Below are 21,774 nucleotides of genomic sequence, written 5' to 3' on the forward strand. Positions count from 1 at the left end.
AGAAAACTTGAGAGGTTTTCTTCAGTTTGGCGCAGGAATTGGTAAATTTCTGTTAAATTCTTATCTGAGTCCTGCTTATTTGATTATACATTGGAAATCTGGCAGCCTGTTCCCTCAGCGAGAACAACCGCTCCAAAAAAGGGTCGGAGGCGGGCTGATGTGAACGTTTTTTTTTTTACACCTTTGTAGTAGCTGGCACTCCCTCCGCTCGGTGATTGGCTGCCTGTGAGTTTATAGAGCTCCACTGTTCACATTAACTGCTGACTTCTCCCTACCTTATCACTTCTCGCTGCATGTGGATGTGACTTTCTCTTTTTCTATCCAACTTTCACCCCAGAAACACTCCAAATCTTTATTTTTTATATACATATTTTTTTCCAGTTTGTTCTCATCGTTGGTTTGTGGTTCCTGCGCGCAGTTCGGCACCTCTCCAAACACCTTGCAGAACCAGTTCGGACAGAAATGAGTAGTCCCGATGCGGGTTACGCCAGCGACGATCAGACCCAGGCAAGGTGCGCGATGTCAGTCATGATGCCTGGAATGGGACACTGCCAGTGGGCCGACCCGCTCAGTCCTCTCGGGGAGAGCAAGGTGAAAAACGACCCGTGCGCGCCCGGCGGCGGCGGTGGTGGCTCCGGCGGTCAGGGACGGGGTAAGAGCGAACCGCGGATCCGGCGGCCCATGAACGCGTTCATGGTCTGGGCGAAAGACGAGCGCAAGAGGCTGGCGCAACAGAACCCGGACCTGCACAACGCGGAGCTCAGTAAAATGCTGGGTAAGTTCATTTATTCAAAACTCTGTTGCTGAAATTTTATTTAGATATTATAATTAGCTATATTTCATACCGCATACACTTACAAAGCTACGTATTTATTTTATCTATGTCAGATTTTTTTCTTTTAAATATTAAAACTGTTTATTCAGTAATTTTATCGCTGCTCTTATTGCGTTCTGTAATATTTGCAGGGGCCCTTCCAGAGTTTTTATTTATTTATTTATTTATTTATTTTGTACTTTCCCATCCTAAATTTATATTAGTAAATACTAGTACAGTCATAAGACCCCTGTGGATATTTGATTTGTCGTCGTCATGTTTTTAAACTTCTTCTGCTAGCTAAACCACAAGTATAACCTCCAAATCCCGTCCCTATTTCCTTAAAATGGCAACAGGCTATTTTTATGTGCATCACAAGAGCCATGTACTTCATCTACTGACATATCACTGATGTGTTCCCCTCCTCTTGATCTGCAGGGAAATCCTGGAAAGCCCTTCCCAGCACAGAAAAGCAGCCCTTTGTGGAGGAGGCTGAGCGGCTGCGGGTCCAGCACATGCAAGATCACCCCAACTACAAGTACCGGCCCCGGCGGCGGAAACAGGTAAAGAGGATCAAGAGGTTGGACTCTGGATTTCTGGTCCACGGTGTGTCCGAGCACCAGGCCCAGTCGATGCCCGGAGATGGCAGGGTATGCGTGGACAGCCTGGGCCTTGGCTACCATGAACATGGCTTCCAGGTTCCCCCACAACCCCTGAGCCACTACAGGGACACTCAGGTGCTCGGGGGCCCATCTTATGAACCTTACAGTCTCCCCACACCTGACACGTCTCCCCTGGACGCTGTAGAGTCAGACTCCATGTTCTTCCCCCCGCATTCACAGGAGGACTGTCACATGATGCCGGCATACCCTTACCACCCTCAGGTGGCAGACTTTCAACCTCACGAACCCCTCCCCAGTCACCACAGCAGCCCCGGCATCATGCACCGCCACCTGGGCTCCGCTCCGGAGCAGCCCCCTCCCTCCTACATGAGCTGCCCCAACCCTTTGGCTATGTACTACAACCAGCACTGCAGCCCCAGCCACCCCAAACGACACCCTGGTGGGGCAGGACAGCTTTCCCCACCCCCTGACTCCCACTCTCACTCGGCGGACAGCATGGAGCAGATGCACCACTCAGAACTGCTGGCCGAGGTGGACCGCAACGAGTTTGAGCAGTACCTGAGCTCCTCTTCATCGGCCCGCACGGACATGGCGGGCCTGCCGTACGGGCCTCACGAGACTGGCATGCAGGGACCTGAAAGCCTCATTTCATCCGTGTTGTCAGACGCCAGCACGGCTGTGTATTACTGCAGCTACAACAGCTCGTAACCTCTTCTTGCTGCAAAGGACAAATGATCTGATCTTAGATCTCTAAAGCTAGATTCAAACAGAAATACTTTTATTTTTCACTCCTGGCACAATGAAGCTCCTGAGATTTTGTACTGTATCTTTGTAAAAACTGTTAAAAAGCCATGAAATATTTTAATCTTAACACTAGTTTTAACTTTTCTCTTCTTCCTTTGCAAGGATCTTTTGTTTATAAATATTGTACAGTCACTATTTTAAAATGTATGTGTATGAAGTTGTTTTTTTATACTTTTGCACTTTTAGTAAATAAATGGCTGCAAAAACACTTATCATTGTTTGTATCTATTATTTAAAATTACATAAAATCTGACATTTTATTAAGCTTAAATGCTTCCCATACCCCACCTGTTGCTGTGAACTGCCGGACAGCTGGCTAAAAGAGGGCTGCGATGCTCTTCCCTTCCCAGAGCTGTTCCAACTTTGTAGGACGCCCCTTTAAAAATGTATTGTTTACTTCCAGAAAAAAAGTGAAACTCATTTATTAAATTTAGAAAAAACAGCAAGCTTTTTTGTTTGTCCCTGTTGATTGTGATTCTTATGATTTACAGGTAATATTACATTTGGCCATAAGAAAATATATTTTTAATACAAAAATCAAGGGGAAGACTGCTGGCAATTCTCCAGCAAACTGTCACAGACACCATCCACAAGGAGAGGAAGTCACAAAAGGTCACTGCTAAAAGGTTCGTTGTTCACAGATATATCAAAGAATATTAATGAAACGTTGAGTGGAAGGAAAATTTGTGTTAAAAAATGACTCATTTTTTAACACTTTTTTTTGCTTTAAAATTAAATAATTTTACTAATTTCATTTTAAAGCAAGACTTGGCACTTGTACCCTGCCAAAAGTACTAATACCTGACTTGTCTGGCCAGAAACCTCATGGGATCTAAACTCCTTAAAGAATCCATGAGTTACTGCCAAATGGAGTGTGAGAAACACTACACCCAAAAAGAAGCCTGGGCTTTAATAACACCACAGCAATACCACAGGCCGATCACCTCCATTTTATGCCACATTGATGCAATAATTCATGCAAAAGACACCAGAACCAAATAATTGATAGCTTTTACTGTAGAGTTCATGAAGATCATGAAGTAAGCTGACATTTCTACAAAAACAATCTAATAATATTGACATTTTTTCTGAAATATTGCTAGAAAGTTTAGTGGAAGGAAAAACTGGTAGGATACCCTGTGTAATTAATAAAGATCATAAATGAGTTTCACTTTTTGAATAAAATTATTGAAACCAATAAATTGTTTTGTGATTTTCTAATTTATTAAGAGGCCTGTACAACTGGTGCATTTGTCAACATATCCTGTAAGAATTATAGACTCTCTTAGAGGCCCAAGTAGCTACAGCGTTTGCTTATAATTCAGGTTGACCCTTTCCCTCTTTCACAATAATGACAAATTTTGCTTTATTGAAATACTTCCAATTGCGAAAGAAAGGGATAGTAAATATTAGATAATATTATGATATCTATAATGATCAATATACTGTATAACTTTGTAAAATTCATAAACCTTGTTGAGGCACTGCCTCACCTGTCATCATGAGAAGTAAAATGCTAGCAATGACAAGAGAAAATCTGTCCATTTGACTGTTTTATAAATTTGTTTTCTGTATGAATTCAACATTTTGTCAAAATGGCTGAATTTACGCATTGCCGATTCAAATACATGGGAGAAAAACAATGTGAGGCAGTGAATAGCTGTGCCTCACCACTGATGGCGCTGACTGATGTAAGCACTAGGTGCACGCCCATTGCTGTCTCTCTTTATATCGCCAATATACATTTCTTATCGGCCAGAAATGCGCAGTGAAAATGGACAGGGTGAGGCAAAAAGTACCGTGCCACACCGATAGGGGGCAGTGCTGAGCCCCATAGGCACAGAGTGTCGCTACGGACTCTTCAGCTACGCAGAGGACAGTGGTGTTTTCACCAACAAGACCTGTAACCAAACACTTGTTTAAATTTATTCCGACAAAATGGAAGATTGCTTCTCAAAACTGGAAAAGGGTTTTTCTAAACTGGATTTTTAGTCAAAACAGAAGGTTTTAGAGAAAGGAAGACCAACTCCAGGACTGAAAGATCTGCTTCAAACAAGTTGGAGGAAGGCAACCCGCTCTTTGAACCAGAGTGGTACACCTGAAAAGGGTGTGGAGTACACGGATTTGACTTGGCATAGACTGAGCAGCACAGACTGAACATTGGCATCCAGGTGAGGGAAAACTGGGAAATTTTAAAATACTTGATTGAAAGACAACCTGCTTCCACGGACTTCATATAAACATAAAGATAAGGTTGTAAATAATAATTTATCTTAATAAAAAAAAAAGAGCAAAAAAAAATATTTTATAATTAAATTTGACCTTATATAAAACATTGTCTTGTTTTTCTTACTGTTGTATTGTTGAACAGTATGGAATTTATTAATATTTTTTAAATATAAGCCTCTATTTTGGGTTTATTGTACATCTGACTCCAGAGACGTTTGTGCCTCACCAGACATGAACCCCATCGTACGTCACTGGCAGATACTCACCTGGAATCCGGGCAGCGGACGGAGTTCCTGCGACCCGGCTTCCTGGCCCAGATGGAATGGAGGTAATCCCAACGTTTCTCAGCACGGGTGCACGGTTTATGCTCCGGATATCCTGTCTGTAAATGATTAAGTCTCTTCTGATAAATGCTTGAGAGAGTCATTAAAACCCGTCAAAGTTGACTACAACTTCGCTGAGATAAAGTTAACCTCACCTTTTCCACAGTTGTGCTTATTAACGCAGTGGTGACATCAGGATTTATTTCCGTGGGTATTCCTGAACGGCTACGATATATTTACCAGCTAAAGCCCACACAGTGTTTTGACATCAATCAAACTTATCAGACAAAAATCTTTACATGATCAGACCAAACCTTGAGGGATGAGTCAGTGTATTTATAATCTAACAAGAGCGCTCATTTTATAAATAGAGATTTCCCCCCCATTTCAAAAGGAAGAGCTTCTTCTCACAGGGGTCAATCACCCTGACCCAGAGGTCCATTTTTAGCACTTCAGAGGAAACATGTTCCAGAGGTGTATATGTTTATGTGCTTTGTTCATGCTGAGGGTTTTAAAGTATTCTCTTGGGTTAAAGAGTGTCAATTCTTCCCACAATATCTTTAAATATTTCTCCGCTTTAGTTAAAATAAATAACCAGACTGTTCATTTATCAAATTAGCTGGTGTTTTTTTCTAAATTCAGCATAAATTCCTGAGTACATCTGTAGAAGATGTCCTGACGTGAATGGACTTCCCTAAATGGACTTTTTCTCCCCCAGGCTGTGCAGGAGAATCTGCTGTAATTGGTGTGAATGTGTTTAAATTCAGTCTGCAGCTGAGTGGCAGGTTTATCCTCCCTGTTGTTACAGCTAATGGGTGCATAACGACAGGCTCAGGCCTCGATCCCCCGAGGCTTTAAGCAGAGTGGGTGGGGGGGGGGTCACCTGCCGTGGACAAACCCCCCACCTTTAGCTGTGACATTATCTCCGTACCACTAACTGATCTGGGCCGGTTGACTAGAAAGGATACACTGGGAAAAATGGACTATTCAGACTCCTAAAACTAATGTATTATTGACATGTTTTTATCTTTCATTCAAATGTTTACTGATTATTCCACACATGCATTTATTTGTAAAGTGTCCATTCAATCTCTTTATCTTTTAATATATTTTAATATATTTTATTGGGATTTTAGACAGGCCAACACAAAGTAGTGCATAATTGTGAATTTAACTAAAAAGTATACATAGTTTAGCTTATTTGTCAAACAAAAGTCTGAAAAGAGTGGTGTGCATTTGTATTCAGCCCTCCTGAATCAGTCCTTTTTAAACCATGTCAGAGACATGGGGCATGTCTCTACCAAGCTGGGTCAGAATAAATGAAGAGCGTCTGTGAACATCACTTTTCAAGTCTCGCCACAGATTCTCAGCTAGATTTAAGTCTGTACTTTGACTGGGACATCCTAGCACATGAATATGCGTTGATCTAAACCGTTCTGTATTAGCTCTTGTTGTATGTTTAAGATGGTTTTCCTGGTGGAAGGAAAATGTCTGCGCCACTCTGAAGTCTTTTACAGCCTCTAACAAGTTTTCTTCCAGGTCTGTTTTGTATTTAGTTCCATCCATCGTCCCATCAACTCTAACCAGCTTCCCCTCTCTGCTCAAAAAAAGCCTCCCCACAGCATGATGTCGCCACCACCATGTTTATTGGGTATGTCCAGGGTGCTGTGTAATATTAGTTTTGCATTGCATTTAGGGTTTTACATGTAAGACAAAAAAGCTTGATCTTGGTTGAATCGGACCAGAGGACCTTCTTTCATATGGCTGCTTTGACCTCTACATGGCTTGTGGCAAACTGTTAATGGGACCTCTTATCTCTTTTTTTGACAGTAGTGGCCAGATTTGTGAAGATTCTGACTAATATTTTTTCTCAGCATACTCCCACCTTAGCTGTGGATCTCTGCTGCTCCTCCAGAGTTACCATGGAGCTCTTTGCCTGGCCTGCCAGTTTAAGGGGACATCCATCTGTTAGTATGTTTGCAGTTGTTGCGTACTATTTTGATTTTCAGATTATAGACTGAACAGTTCTCTGTGGGGTGCTCAGTGCTTTAGGCATGACTTTGTATCCTATCCCTGCTTTGAACATCTCTACAATGTTCTCCCTAAAGTGTCTACAAACCTCTGAAGTCTTAACAGAACAGCTGAGATTACAACTAAATTAAATTACACACAGATGGAACGTATTTGGCTGCTGATTGCCCAGGATTTTATTTTGGGGTATCAGGAAAAAGGGATTGAAAGCCAGTGCATGCTTCTTTTTAATTTGTTGCTTAATTTGTTTTAGGGCAGCTTGGCATCAAGCAACCAAGATGCTTCCAAAATTTGAAAAAACTGAAGTTTAGCTGCACCAAAAGGAGTACATCTCAGAGGAAATCAGGACCTCAGCTCTGTGTTTGTTTATGTCCATGTCTGTGTGCATGTGTGCCTGTATTTGCATGTCCTAGGGCCTCGCTCCCAGCAGTGTGCGTTTTGGAGATTACAGCAGCACAGGCGTCGACATTAACACAGCAGCTCTTAATCATTGCACTGGCCTAATCTCATCTCAGGTAGCTGCCTTTCACAAACACTCACCGACAAACATAGATGCATCTACCCACGAGGTGCATGGCTGGCGGTCTAACACAACCAGACCAGCAGGATCAGCTGCAGTTGACCAACTGAGGCACAAACACAAGGACGTTTTGCCATAGGGTGTAGTTTTTCATGTTACAATTTCATGATAGCATAAACACCTGATGGATTTGCCAAATAAACACAATAAAGAAGAACTAAATTCACATGCAAGCAATTATCTGTAATTTTGGCTAAATGAGAACACAGTTTCATAAATCAATTATTCAAGTTGTAAAATATTAGAAATAGTAGTTCACTGACTAAAAAATGTAAGACAACCTGCATTTCCCTATACACATTAAAAGCATTTAATTAGAGGAGTCTCTTTTTATTTTATTTAAATCATCATTTAGTACACATACATGCATTATATATAGTAAAAACCTCAGAGGAGTGTTGTCTCGCCTCAGAAATCACATACCTGCAAAAATCAAATGCACATGCAAAGAAATCTAACTAAGGACGGTGGATGTGTTTGCTTTTTAACAAAAATATTGAACTGATAATTCCCTGGCCAGGTGTTAGAGAGAACAACAGATAAGTAAAGGTTGCAGGGACCCGGACTGATTAAGTCATTGATAGTCATTGATACAGCATGAGGGACAGCTGCAGGAGAGGGTGTGTCCCTGGTCTAAAGCAAGGGCTGGTCGCTCATAATCCCAGGCAAATGCTGTTCTCCTCAGGCCTGATCGCTTTTATGGTCTCTGCCCGGCTTACCAGTGCCCAGTTGTGCCCCCACTAAATTTAGATTCACTGATACAGATTGTTTTTTTATGCTTGCGTTCCTGCTTTTGTTATATTTAAGTTAATCATTTTACCAGTGAATAGATGAACTGGAAAGGTTTATCACTTGTCTTTTTTTCCCAAGATGTGAGCATATGTGTCAAAATTCACACAGAATTTTCACAAATGACTATTTTTATTGCAAAATCTGAAATGGGGAATTATCATAAGGTATAACAGCTGGAACCCCATTTCCATATTTTTGTAGACTATTTTATCACCATGCCTACCAGAGCTTTAATTTAGATTAGCTTAGTGTATGACACTTTAAGCAATATTGCCTAAAACTAATATAAAACTGCATGAAATTGCCATTTAAAGGGAAAAAAGGTCAAATAAAGCTTTAAGAAACTAAAAATACAAGTGTGCAATGGTGGGGCAAAAATTTGCTCCCTAAGATGTAAAGGAAGTTTTAAGGCACCAAAGCAGAATGCAAGGTCTTGGTTTGGTGCTGGAGTACATTGTTCAAGGCGACATGTACATTTGTTTCAGTCAGGAATTGACACACAGAGCTGAATCCACTCTGGGCCTCTCCTGATCAGCTCAGCACTCTGTGTTCTTTTGTTTGAATCCCCCGGTGGCAGTCAGGACAATTTTTAGCTCGTACCCAAGTGAGTAGTGAATATAAGATGACTACATCAGCAGTCAGCTTCCTCTTGGCTGTGTTTTCCATTGAAAGGCTAAAATGTGTTGGCAGGCTGCGACCAAACTTTGCTCTCTTTAGGTCCTAATGTCTTCTTTTAAGATTCCTAGTTACCATTGGACCTCCCTTCCTATGAACCAAGGAAGGAAAGTGAGCAAGGCTGAGCAGCAAAGGACATTGCCATATGACTAACTTGGCACCATTTATGACTAACATAAAATAAAAACAGGAAAGGTTGAACTGATTCGAAAACAGAACATTAAAACAGTTTTAATATTACCAAACAATCCCTAATATTGCTATAAAACTAATGTGTTCATAGAATAGTCAAAGAGCAACCCAAATATTATGGAAAAACTGGCTACAATTCTATGAAAGGTTGACTAACAGATAGATAGACTGTTAAATAACATTTATACTATGATTAAGGCCTTAAAGTTTAAAGAAATAAAAACCAAACCTCCGATATTGAGTGCAAAGTTGTTCAATGACCAGCTAAAAGTGTCACACAGTCAGAGTAAACTGAAAAACAATGGATAAATTATGTTACCAATGTTAAAACTAGAATACAATAAACATAAAAAATTAACATTTTAAAAGCTGGCTAAAAGTATTGCACTAATAATATAAAAAACAGCTAAACAATAGCTAACATCTATTGGCAGTTAACAGCATAGTGGCTGAACTGCAAAATCACTAAAAGTAGTTTATTTACCAAGGTAAGAATATTTGCTTAAGTAAAACAGATAGGAAAGACAGATGTAATACATAAAAGGTTGAACTTATTAAACATATTAGCTATGATGTTTAGCTGTTGAAACAGCTACCAAGAAGTTAGAAAGTTTATGTTATATACCTAAAAATAGTTTAATTGTACTTAAGTATAACAAGTAAAACGCTAAAAATTGCTTAAATGACTTACCTTCTCAAAGATGTTTAAAAAGTTATGCTAGTACACTGGTGAAATAGCTAAATTAAGGTAATGATGAATATTTTTGAAAAAAGGCCGCTAAACGTAAGACAAATAAGTAGTATAAATTATTCTATATATCTAATGGATGGTTTTAGCCACTCAAAAAATATGAACCAGTTTACTCAACTACTACATCATTAGAAAAGTTGAATAAATTATTTCAGTAAGGAAAGATATTAATTGAATAAAAAAACAGCTGAGTTAATTTTGTTGTAGCTTAAAAAACAGCTAAATCGATGACTAATTGGAGTGTGAAGAGCAGAAGCCTTTGGAACACAGAAATTAATTATTAAGGGAAATATATGTTGATTTGCAAAAAATCCTGGAAACAGATTCTGTCAATGGCATTGCATGTGATTCCTCCGAGGCCATATAACAGTGAAAAGCTCAGCTGCAGCTCAGACAAAGATAAATGTGGACCATTGTCTGTTTTTGTTTTTCTCTTTCTGTCAATCTCTGAATCTTCCAGAGAGCACCTGTCTTCACTTCCTCGTTCCGATGACTCCTGTTTGCTACATCCATGAAAGATTGGCTGAGAACATCCTCTATCCGAGAGGAAGTCATGCTCTGTGAAATTCACGCAGCTCCCCCCATTTTGGGATTCACCGGTAGGACTTCCTAAAAAATAAAAATACATAAATGTATGGTCTAAATAAAGCAAGGAGAGAGCAGCGTGTCATGACCTGGGTCAACAGCCTTTGTTGTCTCATTGTATTTCTGTGTGAATGACTGTGTCTTTGTGTGCATGCATTTGTTGAGCAGCTGATACATTTGTTTTTGCTGATAAACCCAGTTTTTCTGCTATTTAGAGGTTCTTTACAATGTCTAATCACACATCTCTTTTTCATCATTGAGACTAAGCTTTGACTGGTCACCACTTTTTACAAAAACATTTAATTGTCTCAAACCCTAAAAAGTTGACACGAACCTGTATTAATAATATACTATTATTTTATACCTTCTGGGTTATATAGTGATCAAAATTTACAACTTATAATACCTGATACATAAAATTATTATTATTATTGATGATATTATTACAAGAAAAGTCTGGTTTTTAAATCAGAACTGATCCATTCAGATCCAACCAAAAAGAATAATTTTGACTGATATATGAAAAACATCTCATACACAGGAAGAGTATTTACACACATGACCCTGGATTATGGACTTCAAACAAAAATCAAACAATTATGTTTCCAAAATAGCAAACTGCTCACCTCTGGTTCCTCAGAAACAGACAGTGATTTCCTCCTCCTGTTCTGTACTGGGACTGGTCCATTTTATCAGACACAACTGGCACCTTAGTTATATTCCAAGGGAGTTACATTTTTGTTTTTTTAAATCTCAATGAAAATTGTCTGTTTTAAATGTTTTCTCAAATGAACAGCTGCTAAAAAGTGGAGCGTTTTAGTTGTGATGACAGTTATGGCCACCAGGGGTCAGCTTTGCACAGGATTACATGCACTTGTAATGTCAAATTAAAACAGTACTGTTTGAGCAAATGTAGAACAATTTGTGAACCGGCTGACTTTAAAAAGCCTAACGTGTCATTTTAAACACTCACATTATTTTTGAACAGCATGACGCAAAATAATAAATTGTATTTTATTTTGTTAATGATGCTTTTGATTGATCTATGGCAATAACAAATAAATACACAAAAAATGTGCCTAGATGGTATCGTGGTTAAGAAAGGAAATGGGATTTTTTTATATATATATAAAGCAGTTTAATTAACTTTGGTTTAATTTTCAGAATACACTTTTTAACATATAATCTCACAATTATGTGAAACATAATCTTTTTTATAAACAATGCCTCAGTTTATAGAGAAAAAAACTATTTAATTGTATCCCTCCTAAACAAAAGATGACGTTTATGTTTTAGTGTTGTGAACTTTGTGCTGTGCTGCTGCTTCAGTTACATGAAATTATTTTAAGGCTACCACTGTGAGTGGATGCATCACAGGTAGTCATAAGCCCAGCCCTCACTTTCTGAGCAGTAACTTTGACGTTGCGGAGTGCCATCCTTGCAGTCATTCAGCATGAAGGAGTAAAAGGCACGTGAGCTTGCTCGGAGCCTGGTTACAGGTGAGTTAGTAATCCCTGACATAAATCCTGCCACGATGACGCACAGCAGGGTATTTTAAGCTTCTGTTCACTCTGTCGTGCATTGTCGAACGTTGTTTTTGTGTGTCTTCAGTAGTACAACCATGGGTTTTACCAAGAGGCAGTATTTTAGAGCAAATACTTGATAACACAATGTGGTTGCAGTGCAGAGTTTTATGTAAAACTGAATAGGGAGAGAAAAATGGTAGCACACACTCCTGGAAGAACTTTAGGCCTTCTGGGTAGGGGTGGGAGGGGGTGGAAATGGAGAAAATACAAATGTTGAATAATTTTACATCTGACATCATCATTTCCTGGTTTTGTCTCGTTTCCTTGAGTGTGGCAAAAATCAGATGTAGGCCATAAAATTATAGACAGCCAGAGGATTGTTGCATGGAGTATTGTTCAGATCTCAATCGGTGCTGATAACCATTTTCAGTTTCCCGCAGCGGCTGTTTTCTGTCTGCTCCTTGTATGAAAATCTGAGCTACACTCTGAGACACAAAACTTCTGTAAGTTTTTGAAGTCTTTATGATTGAAGATTTTAAACATGCAAAATGCACCTTTTTCCACAAATATTTGCATCTCTGGGAAAGATGTGTACAAAAGGTTTAAAGAACGATTATGGAGACTTGGTGAAACCGAGGTGCCACTCTTTGCAAACAATGAGCTTTGGAGATTTACCGACCTACTTACAGCAGCTACGGCTGTCTGAAACTTTTTCATTGCTGTCTATTTATGTGAAAATTTAGACCAGAAGCTTATTTTTTGAAGCCATTTCCCAAATTAGGAAGAACATAACCTTACCAAAATGCCATGAGACCTTGTCTTTCCCATTTTGAAGAGAATTGGGCCAAAGTGTCATTTTTATACCTCAGAGAAACAAAAGGACATGGATTAGTAATAAAAACATTTCTGCACAGTCTGATCGACTTTAAAAAAAATACAATACACATTCAAAAAGTGATAATTATGTTCTATATGTACTTTACATGATTTTTATGGGTTGCCATTAATTTGGTGCTGATAATCTGATACAGTTATTTGGCAATGTGAAACCCTTTTCCTAACTGAAAAAGTGTATAGAATTTGGGATTTGAAAGAAATACATTGTCAGTGTGTGATTATTGCAGTCAATGTCAAATCTATTCTATCTTTTTTCTTTTACATTTTCTTTTAATTGGCCTTGCTGAGCTGGATGCTCCAAGAAAGATGGAAATAAATATCCAAACGAGATGTTCACTGATGTGCCTGTAGTACACACATATGGGTTCATTCAAATAAAGTATCCTCAAATTTTCCGAATTCACTAAGTCAACTCTAAAACTGAAACTAATTTGTCAATTAATTACAAAGTGATAGATTTTAAGCATGTATTTATCTGAATTCTGATGATTAAGATTTAAAGTTAATACATTCAGTTCAATTCTAAAAAAGAAATATTACACTAGACATAAATTTTAAACAATCTGTGGTTCCCTGTGCTGCTTGAAAGAAGGATATAAAATGCATCTTCTCCTACCACACTTTTTTCTTCCACTCAACTTTCCATCAATATGGCTGGACACTTCAGTCTGAGAACGGCCAGTTTCTTTGGACCTTTGGTGGCTTACTCTCCTAGTAATGAGTGTTGATGACGGTCTGCTGGACAACTGTCAAGTCAGCAGTCTTCCCCATGATTGTATAGGCCATAACATTTCTGTATCAAAATGTGTTTTTTTTTTACATATTATTATGTTTAACAGCTTTTCAAATTATCAGGTGTAAACCAAATAATCAAAATTAACAGAAATATATCACTCATGTGTAAACAGATCAAGCATAACCTATTTTTAGGTATGTTTGTAAAATCATAATGATTCCATTGTAGTTTGTGTAACCCAGCTGGCATTAGTTGCAGGTTTTACCTACCGTAATTTAAAAAGCATAACTTCTAAGTTATTTCTGCCGATGCATGCACCACAAAAGATGTTGAAAGCCATAGTTTTTTATTTATTGCAAATCCAAGGTATACATTAATTTTTAACAGACTTTATTTTGACATACAGGTCAAACATTTAAAGCAGCAGCAAAGTGCGGGGACAGCAACTTGGTTGCACCCACATAAAAGCAGTCTGGAGCCAAACGGTAAGCAGGGTGATTATCTTATAAGTTAACTATTCAATTTGGATAGAATTAACAATGTTCAAGCCTTAAACACAACAGAAGAAGATTAAACTTGGGGGCACCGCAAGAGCAGCTGGAAGCCACAGTTATCTTTGTACACTACAGGTTTAAGTTTTGTACACATAATTTCCATACAAACATTTAAAGAGTGATTTTGAATATAAGCTTCAGCATTGGTAAAAATGTTAAACTGAAAAACGCATTAACAACAACTGATTCATGGCAACCACATGAAAGCTCAGGCATCAAACCTGGTTGTTGGCTGACCGAAATGAACTAATTCAATTTTCAACATTTAAGATAAACTGAAAAATGTTTCAGAAATTATTTTACAGTCTCAAAATCTCTAAGGCTTGGTTTTTAAACTATACAGCTTACAATATAACTATGCAATACAAACAACTGTTTGAAAAACAAGAAAAGAAGACTAAACACACTGGATTTATTTGAGTAACTCAGGAAGCTTGAGTCCATGGGTACTTTTCACCCCCGGAGAACTCCCTTTCATGCTTACAATAGACATCATCTCCATGAAAAATAGATGGAGGCAGTAACCTGTTTTTGAACCCTGAACATTAAGAACGCTGATCTTTAAGAGTCCTCAGAGACAAGTCAAACAGTAGGCGACTCAGATCTACCACATCCTTTTGTTGTCAGGTTCAAGGCCAGCTCAATGAGTCTTTATCTTGGCTTTGGTATGTGTGTATTTAACTCTATCTAAGTCAGCCAACATATATAAACTCCTGAAAAGGGGCAAAAAAAAGGACTATGTGATCTTTCCTGTGTACATGCCCATTGGTAGAGGAGTGTATGGTCATTGTGTGCGCAGAGAATGGTAAATGTTCTGCTTAGCAGCGCCTGGAAACTTCATCTGAGTATCGGTCAGCCAGGATGCCAGTGTCTCACACAGAGGAGGCTGCTTGTCTCGGTCTCTCCACTCAGCTCTGATGCTCGGTGACTGACCCTTAATCAGAGGAAGGTTGTCTGATGACGGATAAATCACTCCGCACCCAGCGCTGCTATCTGGGTCGCGTGTAGTCAGCTTGTCCCGTCAGAGGGCTGGCTCTCAGCCATGGGCCTTCCAGGGCTAACAGCGGGATGGTATTGAACTATCTGATGAGGAGGACCCTGCCTGCCATCGTCCCCTGGAGAATAATAGTCCACATTCTCTGCATGTTAATATTTCTGTTGAGAGGCTTGGCTGCTGATAGTCTCTGAACACTGAGGAGACACTGACAATCTGCTGTCTACTCAGTTTTTCTGTCTACATTTGTCTGCATTCTTGTATAAATCTGCCAGACGTTTAGTTCCTTTTTTTAAGAAAAACCACGTTTTTAAAACAAGGAAGGTTTTAATTTTTTATATATACAGTTAAGATAATAAAGGTTAGGTAAATCCTTTTTTCAATCCATCTTTGCATATAAGTAACATCATATATCTAATCCTGCATTAAAATGTACATTGACATGAAAAAGCATTTGCCCCCTTACAGATTACTTGTATTTTGGGGTTTTTTGGTCACACTTAAATGTTTCAGGTCATCCAAAACAATCTCAATATCAAATGCAGACAACTTACGTAAACACTAAAAGCACTTTTTAAATGATAGTTTCATTTATTAGGTGAGAAAGCTCCCCAAACCTAACCTCACCTAATAGCCCCTGAACCTAATGACTGGTTGTGCCATCCGTGGTGGAAACAGCTGCCGTCTAGTCTCTTATATCACTGTGGTTAAAATGTGCCCCACTCTGCAATGCATGATTGTTTTAATTCAGCTACATTGGAGGGTTTTTGAGCGTAAGCAGCCTGTTTATGGCCATCCCACAGCATTTTTGATTAGGTCACTCCAAAACCTTTTATTATTATTTAACTATTCAGAGGTGGACTTGTTGGTGTGTTTTGTGTCATTGTGCTGCTGCGTACCTCACCTCACAAGCTAATGACCAGACAATCTTCTACATGACTGCGGTTCATGAAGCAAAGCAGGCCCAGACCATCGCACTACCATGAATGTCGGTGTGATTTTTATTCCTTAAACTTCTGTGGTTATTTTATGCCAGATGTGACAGCAACCAAACTTTCCAAAAATGTTTTTTTTTTCTTTTGTATTGTCAGTTGCAAGAATACTTTCAAAAAACTCTTGGAGATCATAAAGCTGTTGTCCAAATATGAGGCATGTTGTTTCCTTATCTTTTTTTTAGAAATAGTTTTGGCCTTGGGATGCTTACATGGATGTAATGTTTGCCCAGTCTTACTGATGAATCATGAACACTGACTTTAAATGAGGCTAGGGAGGCCTGCAGTCTACTAGATGAGTGGTTGACACACCTTTAAAGTAATTTTGGTAGGTTACCCACTCTGGGGAAGGTTTAGCACTGTTCCATGTTTTGTCCATGTGTGGATAATGACTCTTGCTGTGGTTTGTTGGAGTTCCAAAGGCTTAGAATGACTTAGAGTTACCCTTTCCAGACTGATAGATGGAAATAATTCAATTGTTCCTGAATTTCTTTAGATCAGGGCATAATGTGTAGCTTTTTTAGATCTTTTTAGCCTACTTCATGTTGTCAGACAGGTTCTGTTAAGTGATTTCTTGATTCTAGGTATCAGGGAGTAATCAGTTACTTTAGTGGCTAGTGGCTGGCTTCTACCAGTGTATTATCTACTCTGGATGTCGGTACTGAAACAATCAGATTAAAACATAAAACCTAAATAACAAGTTGATGAATTATGTTTTGTGAAAAGTATAAATAACACATAGAATATTAACGAAACACGCTACCCAGACTTGCAAAAACAATCCCTTTAACTATACTTAAAGATTAATAATATACGGTTTATTTAAAAAAAATCTCAAATTTCCTAGTTAAATTTCTATTATAATAAATACGATTTGCTTTTTTTAAGTGTATAAAATTACAAAAGGGATTTTCAACAGGATACCACCAAAGAAAGAGGCATCTGGTGTGTATCTTATACAAATCCTTACCATGAAGAGCCAGCACGTTGTTTTTTTTTTTGCATACATGGGCTTCACCACATACTCCAGTTTCCTTCTACCCTCCAAAAACTTGCATATCAGAATCAGAATCAGCTTTATTGCCAAGTTCGTACATACAAACAAGGAATTTGACTCTGGTACACTTTGCTCTTTGGTTTTGTTTTTGTATTACAGAATATACATATTTACAATGTACAATATACACATATACAATAAAAAGGTGCATTTGCAACATCTGTATACTGTTGTTTTGTACTCTATTAAATGTTCAACAGAGAAACAGCCTGGGGGAAGAAACTTGGTTATTTGGCAATTCTGAACCGACCCCAAGTGTGAGTTTCTGTTTGTCTTGGGTGTCTCTCTGTTGGTCCTGCAGAGGACAGGCAACTTGTCCAGGGTCTACCCCACCTACCACTAACTGACTACTAGGCTACACTAGTGAAGAACGTGTACCAGTGTACTGACTTTTGACAAGCTTTAGTAGACATGCAGTCCAACTATTCATTAGTAGTACATGTACGATTTAGTATACTTGGACTCTGCTATGTTGGAACAACTAAACTTGTGCTAAGTGCATCTTGGAAAAGGCTAAAAAAGCGAGTGGAGTTGCACCAACCTGCCCTGAGTTGGGACTAGTGGAAAAGGGGCATTAGTTGATCTCAAATTGCATAAAAGCACAACTTTAAAAGTATTTGATTTACTTATGTGCACTAAGGTGGAACAACAACAATACATCCATGGCTGCCAATGTATTAATTTACTAATTTCAGTAGTATAATAAAAAAAATTCATTGTCCTCTGAACAAATGTAAAACATATTGTAATTGTACCTTATGCTTCTGCCAGGGATTTAGTTACATAATTAATAAGGGTTCAATAAATTGTATGGGGCTCCTGAAAATAGTTGCAGGCTAATTAGAGCAATCCATTTTCAAAATTCAGTATTAAATAGTAAAACATTAAAGTATGCCTAAAATTACATTTAAATATATAATATACTGAAACCTCAACATATTTAAATCTATATTTCAGTGTTGCAAAAAAACTGCCTTTATTGGAATGTGACAGCATTTTTTTTATTGTTAGGTGGACTCAGAGCTTCTCCCCAGCATGTCTTATCCAGTTAACTGTAGTCTTTGTGTGAAGTCACTACACCTCAGAGGATCTGACGTCTTTTAAAGACTTTAAGGAAAACTAAATTTTAAATCCAAGAAAGGTCGCACACAGTGCAGGAATGATCATCCGTGTTCCTAGATTCCACTTTCTTGTACTTCTTCTGATGTTTCCCTACTTCAGCAAACTGGATTTAACTCAACAAGTCATTAAACGTCCTCTGCAGACCTTGATGACATGTGGGGAAATTATTTCAAACATCTGGACCATGTGTGTTGCAGCAGGGAAACAAAAGCACACCGAACAGTAGGACTAATGACCTCAGTTGGGAACCAAGGTTATGGGGGCTCCCAGAAATGCTTGAATTTTCACGCAACCTTGTTTGTCCACAAATATATCTCGCTGTTAGTGGTGGTGATGTTCTTAACAGGAAGGGGGACCCTACATCAGATTGTGCTTAGGGCTCTATACAACCTTGGGACAGCCCTGTTTAAATAAGTGGGTGATTAGCAGGCTTCTGTTGCACTTGATGGTGTGCAGGTGAGGTAATGCAAACATTTCAATCAGGTGTGCTGGAGCACATCCATAGACACAAACAAAGTCACAAACACAGTTAAACCCAAAATTATTCATACCCCTGGTACACGTAGCTTTACATTTATTTTCTTTCAACCAAGCAGTTTGCTTCTGTTAGGAAACAATACACACTTCTCTCCACAGATTCTCAGGATACTGGTTGGGCTGCTCCAAAACGTTAAATTTACTCCCACTCAGAAACAATAGGTTGCTGAATTTAAATATTACAGGAAAGTCTAAATTTGCCAGGGGTTCAAATAATTTTAGGCCTAACTGTAATATAGCAAAAGTGGTAAAGTAAGCAATTTGGTAATGTTAGTGTTGGTAAATGAGCCCGATTGAACCCCGGCAGTGTTAACATCCCATAGCTAGTGGTTAGCTTCTACTAATATTTCTCCGTTATTACTCCAAGTGCTGCAAATGAAGGAAACATGCTGCTTAACATATAATTGTAACATTTTTTATATGAAAATGATAAATGACACATGGACCCTTACTTATTCAACATTTGTGATCATTTTTTTTTTACAGTTTTGATTTAAATGTAGTTCATCAGATACCTCAGAAAAATCCATAACATTTAGAAAGAAAGAAAGAAAGAAAGAACTCCCTAAAAATAACTCCCAAGTCTCCGATTATAATTACCAGCCATTATGGTGAATTTGAGCACAGTCTAATTAAATAATGGAGATATATCAGTGCAGGAGTGGGAGTGCAGATTGATTTACCACCCAGAAGAGTGTGCTTATCTCTCCCTCTGTCCTATGCAGGAAACACTGGGATGTCACCAGGCAGATTAAAAGCTTGGCGCAGCTGAGACGGAGAGAGCTCAAAATGGATGGGGTGGAGACCTCTGTGGGCTGTGCAAAAGGGTTTTGGAAGGGAGTGTGCGGTCAGCGGTTCGACCTCATAAGTCCTGTTTGGCACGGTTTCATTCAAAATCTGGGAATTCCACTGGAAGTTAGGAGGTGCCAAAATAGATTTAACATCATCTAACTTGTAAGGAATGTTGAATAGTAAGCATAGTTTTGACTCAACTTGGGCCAATATGCATTTTTTAAAACACACCCCAATGGAAAAGTGGAATTTATCAAAATGATGGAGCACAATTAAAATATTTGTATGTGGTTTATTCTTCAAAAAGATGGTAGTCAAATTTGCATCCTGTGAATGCTTCTTGGTCACAAAATCACTGAATCATGACAGCTGTAATGGAAGGACTTTTCTCAAGGGCCAGAAATGAGCCACATATTTGATTTTAAGTGACACAACAAAGGCTAAGTGTGTTTACACATCAAAGCACGCTGATGGCATATTAAATGCGCCTTCAAGTGTATTTTTGCTGCTTTTAAGCAGGAGTTGATGGAGCCTGGCAGACACGCGAATTGAAGATGCATATTCAGGCTGAAGAGAGGTGCTTGATGGGAACACTGGGAGACAGATCTGGAGGAGCAGCTGCACGGAGGACACTGGGACAAATATAGAAAGAGAACAAGAGCCAAAACATATCACACATTTTTTCCCATTAACAGCATAGGTTTGAATCTAACGTGGCGCCAATTACTTTCTCTATAGTCGCGAGAAAGTAAAAATAGGCCTGGGCTGAAGTGGCAATACAAGCGGAACGCAGAGACAGATATCTCTGTCTTGGCGGCATGTGATTTCACTCTCAGTCGTGGATAAAAACAATATTTTTACCATCGCCAGCTGTGTAATTATAAAAGATTTAGAAGGCTGTGAAATGCCTTATTTTTTACACCTGCTGTGATGTGCGGAGTGCAGAAGTTTAGAGCCTTTTTTCAGGTATGATTAGCAGAACCTGTTCAGGTGTTCAGATTTATTTTTATTTAAAACAGGGACAGCGATAATCACACAGTATTTGTAGTATTTGTTCATATAAAGTTTCCACCTGCTTGTCCTTCGGCAGGTTGATGTTGATATACAAACATAAGACACTACATGACCCACTGAAAATACACACACAAAATGATAAAAACACAAGAGAAAACACAACTGCATGACAAAAATCTGTTGGAGCAGCTGTTTTCCCCCTTCCGCTTTCAGTATTCCTTATCTTCGCAGCAGAGGGTTAGAATGAGTGGCATTCAGGCTTCAGGCCTACCTGTTTACGCTGAGAGCTTCCTCCATTGTCCTGTCCCCCCCCCTCTTCCTTTGCAGGAATTTCCACATTTTTGTTCCTGGTGTTTTTTCTTTTGGGGGGGGATCATGGAGCCTCCTGTGGCGTTCCTGAGTGTCAGTCTAGTCGGGCTCAGCGGGAATTCTTTCCTACAGCTCATATCACCCTTTTCATATACACCTGAGATATTTTTACAGCGGTGAACTAAACACCGCAGCGGAGTGTAATCACTTTATCCTTTTATGCGAAGCTGAAATCTGATAACTTCTCTAAAAGCTTTTGATTCCTTCAGTTCAGCCACAGGTTTACTGTGGAATGAAGTCATCGCCTTGTATGCTAATCTCTTTTACTATAAAAATAGACCCGGTTCAGTCCAGTTTTGGTAACTGTTATGCAACCCGCGATAGTTCACGGTTCAAGGTATGCATGACCAGCTAATACCCTCCTCCATAATACGCTTCGACCTAATCTATTAGTTTCTGCTACCCCTTTAAACCGAACTGTATTACCAGAACAAGCACAGTGCCACTAGAACAGTGCTTCTGTGAGGACTTTAAAAAAAGACTGTTTGCTATTATGAGAACGTTCGTCTGAAGTTAACTGTATGTTTATATGTCACATTCGGTATGAGGAGAAACGTATAATCAGGGCCAGCCAGAAGTATAAGCAAACTTAGAGACTGCTTAGGAAATCCTGCAGGCCCCCAGAGAGTTCAGCACTAAATGGACATGTGGACAAATGTATCTGCTGTACACATATAAAGGTTCATCTCAATGAATTATAATATCATGGAATAGTTAATTTATTTTAGTAATTTAATTTAAAAAGTAATTCAGTTTAAACTCAGTGTGAGCTAGTTAAAATGTTT

General features: G+C 38.9%; 1 protein-coding gene and 1 long non-coding RNA gene across 2 annotated transcripts; one reads left to right on the forward strand and one right to left on the reverse strand.

Annotated features, from left to right (window-relative positions):
* Positions 1-260: 260 nt before the first annotated feature.
* Positions 261-2,449, forward strand: sox17 (SRY-box transcription factor 17). Its single transcript, XM_047349916.1, has 2 exons — positions 261-775; positions 1,253-2,449. The coding sequence occupies exons 1-2, from the start codon at positions 463-465 to the stop codon at positions 2,143-2,145; spliced, it is 1,206 nt and encodes a 401-aa protein (XP_047205872.1). The 5' UTR covers positions 261-462; the 3' UTR covers positions 2,146-2,449.
* Positions 2,450-18,604: 16,155 nt separating this feature from the next.
* On the reverse strand, positions 18,605-20,955 carry LOC124858327. The gene is made up of 2 exons (XR_007035803.1): positions 20,892-20,955; positions 18,605-20,238 (listed from the first exon to the last, which is right to left on the reverse strand). It is a non-coding gene; the product is annotated as an uncharacterized LOC124858327 (long non-coding RNA).
* Between the last annotated feature and the right edge of the window lie 819 nt (positions 20,956-21,774).

The sequence above is a fragment of the Girardinichthys multiradiatus genome, chromosome 21 (assembly GCF_021462225.1).
Source record: "Girardinichthys multiradiatus isolate DD_20200921_A chromosome 21, DD_fGirMul_XY1, whole genome shotgun sequence".
Taxonomy (NCBI): domain Eukaryota; kingdom Metazoa; phylum Chordata; class Actinopteri; order Cyprinodontiformes; family Goodeidae; genus Girardinichthys; species Girardinichthys multiradiatus.

What these genes read in the sequence shown, in the direction of transcription:
- sox17 (XM_047349916.1), top strand. Translation starts at nt 463, where the DNA reads ATGAGTAGTCCCGATGCGGGTTACGCCAGCGACGATCAGACCCAGGCA. An exon ending in GGAGCTCAGTAAAATGCTGG is followed by an intron (nt 776 to 1,252) that starts GTAAGTTCATTT and finishes CTTGATCTGCAG; the next exon opens with GGAAATCCTGGAAAGCCCTT.